Source organism: Oncorhynchus clarkii, chromosome 17 (assembly GCF_045791955.1).
Source record: "Oncorhynchus clarkii lewisi isolate Uvic-CL-2024 chromosome 17, UVic_Ocla_1.0, whole genome shotgun sequence".
Classification (NCBI taxonomy): domain Eukaryota; kingdom Metazoa; phylum Chordata; class Actinopteri; order Salmoniformes; family Salmonidae; genus Oncorhynchus; species Oncorhynchus clarkii.
This window is the reverse complement of record NC_092163.1, coordinates 49,834,446-49,843,585: the sequence shown is the minus strand read 5'-3', so window position 1 is coordinate 49,843,585 and position 9,140 is coordinate 49,834,446. Positions and strand designations below refer to the sequence as shown.

Genomic DNA, 9,140 nt, shown 5'->3' with positions numbered 1-9,140 from the left:
ATAGTTTGTAAACCTATGGTAGCCCATAAGCAGCCTACCATCGGCAAAGTCAGTAGCCAACGGCCCATTTTGCTCATCTGCTTTACAGTGGGCCAATGGCGGTAGCCATAACCATGGCTTTAGTAGTTGATTCTGCTTCTCTTATTGGTTGTTTCATTGTGATGTGTGTGTGATTGGCTGTGTGTCTCTGGCCATCAGATCTCCCATTCAGCAGTCAGTGCTCTGTGTCGCTCCATCAAGCTACAGTGTGAGCTCTACTCCTCACGCCAAATAGCCATCTGCCTGGACCCTTACTGTGGCTTGGGCTTCGTACTGTGGTGCCTCGCAAGGTAACACATACACACACACACACAGGGTATCTTTACCTCTCTCGCTTACACACATACTGAACACACACCTTCTCTTGTTTCCTGTGTGTAGTGTGTACTCGGGCCACCAGTCCATCCTAATCCCTCCTATGGAGTTGGAGAGCTGTCTGCCCCTGTGGCTGAGCACCCTGAGCCAGTACCGCATCAGAGACACCTTCTGCTCCTACTCTGTCATGGAGCTCTGCACCAAGGGGATAGGCACGCAGACAGAGATACTCAAAGTGAGTACAATACATATACACACACACACGCACACGCACAAGCACACGCTAACTCTCTTTCTCTCTTTCCCTCCAGGCGCGGGGGCTGAATCTGTCATGTGTGAGGAGCTGTGTGGTGATAGCAGAGGAGCGTCCTCGTCTGGCCCTAACCATGTCATTCTCCAAGCTGTTTAAGGACCTGGGCCTCTCCCCCCGCGCTGTCAGCACAGCCTTTGGATCCAGGGTCAACCTGGCCATTTGCATGCAGGTATTCAACCAGCTAGAATCAGTTCTGTGAGGAGTTACTAGGCAACAGGGAATTTTATAAGATGGAAGCATAACTCACTTGTTTGGAAAGATAGACTTTTATTAATGGCTAAAGGAAAACATGAATGTTTTGACGGCCATGTCCAATGTTCCTATGATTTGTGGCTGAATCTTGACTCATGTTGTTTGATGCGCTAACCAGTGTCTCCCTGAACTGGAGGCTAAAGCCTTCTGTTAACTATACATACTAGAAGAGTCACATGTAAATAGAGGACTCTAAGGGTTGTCTGCCAGGTCAGTTAGTACAGCAGGACCTCACTGTATGTCTCCTCAAGGACTGATCCATGTACAGTGGATGTGTATCCGAGTTTTCAGTCAAGTTTTCTGTGTGTTTCTCAGGGAACCACTGGACCGGACCCCTCCACTGTGTATGTGGACATGAAGTCCCTCCGCCATGACAGGTGAGAACATATGTGTGAGCAGCTTTGACGCTGAGGATATTTTTTTTTTTACAATATTGAGTTCACCATCACAATGTGCTTTCACTTTCTGTCTCAGGGTGAGGCTGGTGGAGAGAGGGGCCCCTCAGAGTCTCCCTTTGATGGAGTCTGGAAAAGTAAGTCTCCCCTGATAGATCTACACACATTAATTTTGATTTTGTATTCAGATACAGGATGAGTTGTTGTGGGAGTTTGTTGTTCACCATCAGTCTCTCTACTCTATCACTTTCTCTAGATCTTACCAGGAGTCAAGGTGATCATTGTGAACCCAGAGACCAGAGGACCTCTAGGAGATTCTCATCTAGGGGAGGTGAGGGGAGAGAGAATACTAATATTAGATTGAAAATGTCAACATGTGGCATTGATAAAAGGATGGGCAATAAGAAGGGTATAATTAGGAAAAACGCATATCCCTGTCAATAACCAACAATTCTCCTCATATATTACTCTCCTATTCCATCCTTAACTGTACATTGTCCCCTACTCTGCTCTCTGTCTCTGTCAGATCTGGATCAACAGCCCTCACAGTGCCAGTGGCTACTATACCATCTATGGAGAGGAGAGCCTGCAGGCCGACCACTTTAACACCAAGCTGAGCTTTGGAGACCCCACGACCCTGTGGGCCAGGACTGGCTACCTGGGCTTCGTCAAGAGGACTGAACTACTGGATGCCGCTGGGCGTGAGTGGCTGGGCACTGTCAGGGATATGGAAGCTAACGCTAATGGCTAATATAAAAGGGGAGGGCTATGGAGGCTAACACTAATGGCTAACATGAAAAGGGAGACATACTAGGGATCTGATTAGGGCTAAATGAACTATCCCAACATTCCCAGTATTCAACATATTTCCTCTCTGTGGTCAGATCGTCATGACGCCCTGTTTGTGGTGGGTTCCCTGGATGAGACTCTGGAGCTTAGGGGACTGCGCTACCACCCCATCGACATTGAGACATCTGTGTCCCGGGCTCACCGCAGCATCGCAGAGAGGTCAGAACACTGGAGGGTCCCAGGAAACCTTACTTATTGTCCAATTGGTTTATCTGTTTTCATAATTGGAGGGAGATGAAGAGATTTCTTAGTGTTTGTGTGTGTACGTGCGCACGAGTGTACTGCATCTGTCTGACATTTGATTTTAATATAACCCCTTTTTCATATGTGTCCCATGCAGTGCGGTGTTCACGTGGACCAACCTACTGGTGGTGGTGGCTGAGCTGTGTGGCTCAGAGCAGGATGCCCTGGACCTGGTGCCCCTGGTCACCAATGTGGTGCTAGAGGAGCACCATCTTATCGTGGGCGTGGTGGTCATCGTGGACCCAGGGGTCATACCCATCAACTCCAGGGGAGAGAAACAGCGCATGCACCTCCGGGACTCCTTCCTGGCTGACCAACTGGACCCCATCTACGTGGCATATAATATGTGAGAGGCCATGTGGATGGGCTGGGCAGATCATCGTATGGTGGAAAAGATTCCGGCTGTTGGAGTGGGGGTTGGGAAGAAAGTAGTTTGGACCAACCTGCTCCATAGACAGAAAATGCATGGTACCACAATGGGCAGTAGGAGGGGGTTGGCTGCACTTTATCGCACTGTATTGACACAGCCCTTTTTGGGGTGCATGTGGTTCAAATCTTAGGTCTTTTGCATTCCAGGTCTGTTGGATTTCAAGAGGCACTGTTGTGTTTTGAGATGTACACTGTATAAAATGGTGTATATATACAGTACCAGTCAAAAGTTTGGACACACCTACTTTTTACAATTTTATACATTGTAGAATAATAGTGAAGACATCAAAACTATGAAATAACACATATGGAATCATGTAGTAACCCAAAAAGTGTTAAACAAACCAAAAATATATTTGAGATTTGAGATTCTTCAAAGTAGCCACCCTTTGCCTTCATGACAGCTTTGCACACTCCTGGCATTATCTCAACCAGCTTCATGAGGTAGTCACTTGGAATGCATTTCAATTAACAGGTGTGCCTTGTTAATTTGTGGAATTTCTTTCCTTAATAGTGCATTTCAGCCAGTCAGTTGTGTTGTGACAAGGTAGGGATGGTATTAAGAAGACGGCTCTATTTGTAAAAGACCAAGTACATATTATGGCAAGAAGAGCTCAAATAAGCAAAGACAAATGACATTCCATCATTACTTTAAGACATAAAGGTCAGTCAATACGGAAAATTGTGCAGTCGCAAAAAACGTCAAGCGTTATGATGAAACTGGCTCTCATGAGTAACCGCCACAGGAAAGGAAGACCCAGAGTTACCTCTGCTGCAGAGGATAAGTTCAATAGAGTTAATTGCACCTCTGATTTCAGCACAAATAAATGGTTCACAGAGTTCAAGTAACAGACACATATCAACATCAACTGGAGACTGGGTGAATCAGGACGTCATGGTCGAATTGCTGCAAAGAAACCACTACTAAAGGACACCAATAAGAAGAAGAGACTTGATTGGGCCAAGAAACACAAGCAAAGGACATTAGACCGGTGGAAATGTGTGCTTGGAGATTTTTGGTTCCAACCGGCATGTCTTTGTGAGACGCAGGTTCACGTAGGTGAACGGAGGATCTCCGCATGCGTGGTTCCCACTGTGAACTATGGAGGAGGTGTAATGGTGTGGGGGTGCTTTGCTGTTGACACTGTCTGTGATTTATTTACAATTCAAAGCACACTTAACCAGCATGGCTACCACAGCATTCTGCAGCGATAAGTCATCCCATCTGGTTTGAGCTTAGTGGCACTATCATTTGTTTTTCAACAGGACAATGACCCAACACACCTCCAGGCTGTGCAAAGGCTATTTGACCAAGAAGGAGAGTGATTGAGTTCTGCATCAGATGACCTGGCCTCCACAATCACCCGACATCAACCCAATTGAGATAGTTTGGGATGAGTTGGACTGCAGAGGGAAGGAAACGCAGCCAACAAGTGCTCAGCATATGTGGGAACTCCTTCAAGACTGTTGGAAAAGCATTCCAGGTGAAGCTGGTTGAGAGAATGCCATGAGTGTGCAAAGTTGTCATCAAGGCAAAGGGTGGCTACTTTGAAGAATCTCAAATACAAAATATAATTTTATTTGTTTAACACTTTTTTTGGTTACTACATGATTCCATGTGTTATTTCATAGTTTGTATTCTACAATGTAGACAATAGTAAAAATAAAGACAAACCCTTGAATGAGTAGGTGTCTCCAATCCTTTATCTGGCACTGTATATACACATACACACACACAAAAGTATGTGGACACCCCTTCAAATTAGTGGATTCAGCTATTTCAGCCAAACCCGTTGCTGACAGGTGTATAAAATCGAGCACACAGCCAAGCAATCTCCATAGAGAAACATTGGCAGTAGAATGGCCTTACTGAAAAGCTCAGTGACTTTCAACATGGGACCGTCAGAGGATGCCACCTTTCCAACAAGTCAGTTCGTCACATTCGTCAACAGTACGTGCTGTTATTGTGAATTGGAAACGTCTAGGAGCAACAACGGCTCAGCTGCAAGTGGTTGGCCACACAAGCTCACAGAACGGGACTGCTGAAACGCGTAGCGCATAAACATTGCCTGTCGTTGTTTGCAACACTCACTATAGAGTTCCAAACTGTCTCTGGAAGTAACATTGGAACAAGAACTGTTCGTCCGGAGCTTCATGAAATAGGTTTCCATGGCCGAGCAGCCGCACACAAGCCTAAGATCACCATGCGCAATGCCAAGCGGTGGCTGGAGTGGTGTAAAGCTCACCTCCATTGGAGTCTAGAGCAGTGGAAACTCGTTCTCTGGAGTGATGAATCACACTTCACCATCTGCCAGTCCGACGGACGATTCTGGGTTTGGCAAATGCCAGGAGAACGCAAGCTGCCCCAATGCATAGTGCCAACTGAAGAGTTTGGTGGAGGAATAATGGTTTGGGGCTGTTGTTCATGGTTCGGGCTCGGCCCCTTAGTTTCAGGGAAGATAAATCTTAACGCTACATCATACAATAACATTCTAGATGATTCTATGCTTCCAACGTTGTGGTAACAGTTTGGGGAAGACCCTTTCCTGTTTCAGCATGACAATACCCCTGTGCACAAAGGCGAGGTCCATACAGAAATGGTTTGTGGAGATTGGTGTGGAAGAACTTGACTGGCCTGCACAGAGCCCTGACCTCAACCCCATTGAACACCTTTGGGATAAATTGGAACCCCGACTGTGAGCCAGGCCTAATCGTCCAACATCAGTGCCTGACCTCACAAATGTTCTTGTGGTTGAATGGAAGCAAGTCCCCGCAGCAATGTTCCAACATCTAGTGGAAAGCCTTCCCAGAAGAGTGAAGGCTGTTATTGCAGCAAAGGGGGGACCAACTCCATATTAATGCCCATGATTTAGGAATGAGATATATATTTATTTAGTGTTATATTTATATATATCCACCCGGACAGAGTCAGTGTCTACACCAAACACAGCTTTCAACTGGAAGGGAAGAGAACTCTACTCTTGCCACACCATCTACGGCCCTCTTGCCCAATCACACAACACCTCAACAGCCTGACTGGCCCTCTATTTGCACAGTGTCAGGGAGTATTAAGGTGCTGAAGTCAATCTTACCTCTCTCCCCACTCCTCCAAGATCTAATCATCTGGAAGGTATTGCGAGGGGCCAAATAGATGAGGACTTCCTGTCTCTGGGGACATAATTTCCTGGGGTTGAGTGATACAGTATGTACTAAAGACATTCATCTTACTCCATTCTTGCTGGCTTTCCTCCCCAAGCTTTCCAGGTCTTACCCAGTCCTTGTTTTTTTTAATTATCTTTAACTTATTCTAAATGCTTGTGCTTGCTTCACCCTGCAGTGACGTATCTGTGCACTTTGAGGCAGGGGTTTATGAAGGATGTGTAAAGGCATGTTATAACACTAATGAACACACATTAGATAGACCAATCAGAAGCAGTAGAGGAAATTCCGTCAGTCAGTCATCATTGGCTGTACTTGCATCACAGGTTTATTGCTTGAAAAGGCTAAATAAGAAATGGAACACATTCTCAACTTTCTTGAATTAAGATTACTTCTTGCCTTATAAAACTTTGCCCATACATGTTTTGTTTTTGTCCATTGCTGTTCTTCCATTTCATAACTTTGTGTTATTGGAGTGATAATCCTGATTTGATATCCAAAGGGGATGTTTGGAGTAGAACATGGAGGCCATTTACTGTACTGTACCCATCAAGGACTCTGTATTTTAGATATACTGTATTTCACTGTATAGATATTATTTTAAAATTGTATGTATAAATGTAAAAAAATATATATATATATATATATATATATATATATTTATCTCTCTCACCTGATAGTTTTCTGGAAAGCTAACCTAGTTGTGAACAGATGGTGGCGAAAGATTATTGTACATAAGATTTTTTTTTTTATGTAATGGTAAAGACTAGTGAATTCAAGATCTTAACACTGATCTTGCACGTGTCTATTTTTGATTATCTAATTATGCACATTCATCATGTTCAAGGAGCATATTAATTGTGAGGAATCATTTTTGAGGAATCCAAGTTCACTAGGGGTTAGCAGAAAGGAACCAGCTAATAGTGCCAGGAGTTTTCCCTGGTCAAGTCACATCAAGCTCGAAGGACCTTGAAAACCACGCCACCATGAATAAGGTTGTCAGGGATTTGTACAGTCAGCCATAACTCCTGGGCCCAACCAGAGATTGGTTTGATGTTATGAGCTTGGGGAGAACGATGAAACATTTTTAATGACTGTTTTGTGGCATAGTAAAGAAAGCTCTTATTTTTTGTATGAACCACTGATCAATTTGATTAGATGGAGTGTACTTTTCAGTGAGTGTCCAAAGCTGAGTGATTGAAGAATGTGAGTGAGAGAATTTGGCAATGCAACATTTTGCATATGAAAAGGACTTTCAGGGCCCCAATTTGCAAAAGTAGGACTGTCGTATATAATGTAATTATACATTGGCCACTATCATGGTGGTCAGGTTTGAAAATGTAATCATATTCTACTTTAAATCACTGGATCCTGTTTTTATTTTCCCCTGTAAACTTAAATTGCACACCTGAGCCAATCGTATTGTTGGAATCAATAAGGTAGTATTTTATTGAAACCGGAGAACAACATCCACCTGTTTAGGTTTTATTATGTTCCTCTCCTCTCCACATACAATGTTTAGCACTCGGGGAGAAAAGTTTATAATTTACTGTAACCTTTAGAAGTTTTCACGTAATTATTATATTGTATGCTCCTTCCTGTCTGTAAGGTTCTAGTGATCCTCAAAATAACATGTTATCTCCTTGCAGTGGTGTAGGAGTCCATGATGAACTATTCATTATTATTGTCTAACATGTCTATGCGTAAATAGTTTGTTGTTTTGTTATTTTCAATCCCCCTCCATCTTAAATGTGTGAATGGGGTTTGTCTATATGTAACATTCAGTCATGTTCAACACTACAGCTTAAAGGTTTGCATTCAATTTTGTTGTAAAATATGAATAAGAACATTATGGGAAGGTTCTGGACCAGAGATGTGTGTGAGTTAAATAATTGCCCCCCTTATGCTGTTCAATCACAATGTTTAGAGCGATGAGAAGTTTACCGTATGATTTAACCCTATCAATTCCGAAAAACTATAGCAGTGACAAGTTATAGCGCCATATTCTACATTTTAATTAAAGTTCCAAGTTCACCATGGAATGTCTGTCTGCATGACACAGAGACCAAGCACACATCGGCATCAGATTCAAGCACAAAAGGGATAGTTTTTTTTGGGGGGGGAGACATTTCAGGGAACAATAGTTGGCTACTCTGACAACCGAGTGAATAATTCTCCCCATGTTGTGTATGTTTGTCCCAGGAGTTGCTTGTCATTACTACTAACTGCAATTAATCTACCACTGGGAGGTCAATAAGGGCTTCCTCTTCTCTCTGCTCTCTCCAAAATACTTTTTGACACTATGCAATCAATGGCCGTGCAGTTTAACCCCAATGTTTACACAGCCAGGGGGAAATTCATGTTGCTTATACATTTTGTAATAAATTTACACAAAGAGGACTTCAATTTGACGTGTGGTATTGTACATATAGCACTGCACATATCTCTTTATCTGAGTTGTTCAATTAATATTTTGTGTATGCACTCTTGGTATGCTGTGTATATCAATTATTTGGTTAATAATCTCAATTAAAGGCGGGGCTGATCTTCCTGATTTAGCCTCGGTTTCAATTCTCATCATTAGGAAATGTGACTGAGAACAAGATTTGGAGGCTTGCTTTGATGTGGGTGTCTCTTGTGTATGTTCAAACGTGGGAGGCGTTTTTTGCTTTCACTCGGCCAAAACATTACACAGTTAGTCAGTCACTCTCCCTTCTAGATGACTTGACAGTCTAACCAGGTATTGTGTCTGGAAGTAGCATAGACTAGCCAGAAGCTAGCCAACTTCTTTCTCCAATTAGCTTAAATGGGCTGGTGTGCTACCTTGGCAAAGTTGGTTTAACTTAGGATAGCCTATTTGTGGGGCTAGTTATGGACTGTCAATAAATGTCCAAAATGTAAATAGGACAATTTCACATTGCACACCTTTTAGTTGTCTCATTAAATGCTTCAATATTTATATATTAAAGACATGCTCCGGTACTTTGGCAACCAGTAAGTATTTTTTAAACCTCCAGCTTTGGGCTGGATGTGTCAATGTGTAGTTCATACATGCATAATCTATGAGCAGAAATACTGTTTACCTCAATTAGCCACAACATCTCGAATGAGCTTCAGCCCCTTGTCATTTGTGAGTGAGATATATA

General features: G+C 43.2%; 1 protein-coding gene across 3 annotated transcripts in view; it reads left to right on the top strand.

Annotated features, from left to right (window-relative positions):
* The window catches only part of LOC139371029 (disco-interacting protein 2 homolog B-A-like), an 89,915-nt gene extending 83,292 nt beyond the window's left edge, over positions 1-6,623 (top strand). For all 3 annotated transcript variants that reach the window (XM_071111058.1, XM_071111057.1, XM_071111056.1), the window contains 9 exons: positions 199-329; positions 421-589; positions 666-836; positions 1,235-1,296; positions 1,394-1,451; positions 1,571-1,645; positions 1,841-2,015; positions 2,199-2,322; positions 2,504-6,623. In XM_071111058.1, coding sequence (XP_070967159.1) covers positions 199-329; positions 421-589; positions 666-836; positions 1,235-1,296; positions 1,394-1,451; positions 1,571-1,645; positions 1,841-2,015; positions 2,199-2,322; positions 2,504-2,756 — 1,218 coding nt within the window. In that variant the 3' untranslated portion in view covers positions 2,757-6,623. The remainder of the gene's footprint in view (positions 1-198; positions 330-420; positions 590-665; positions 837-1,234; positions 1,297-1,393; positions 1,452-1,570; positions 1,646-1,840; positions 2,016-2,198; positions 2,323-2,503) is intronic.
* Positions 6,624-9,140: the final 2,517 nt, after the last annotated feature.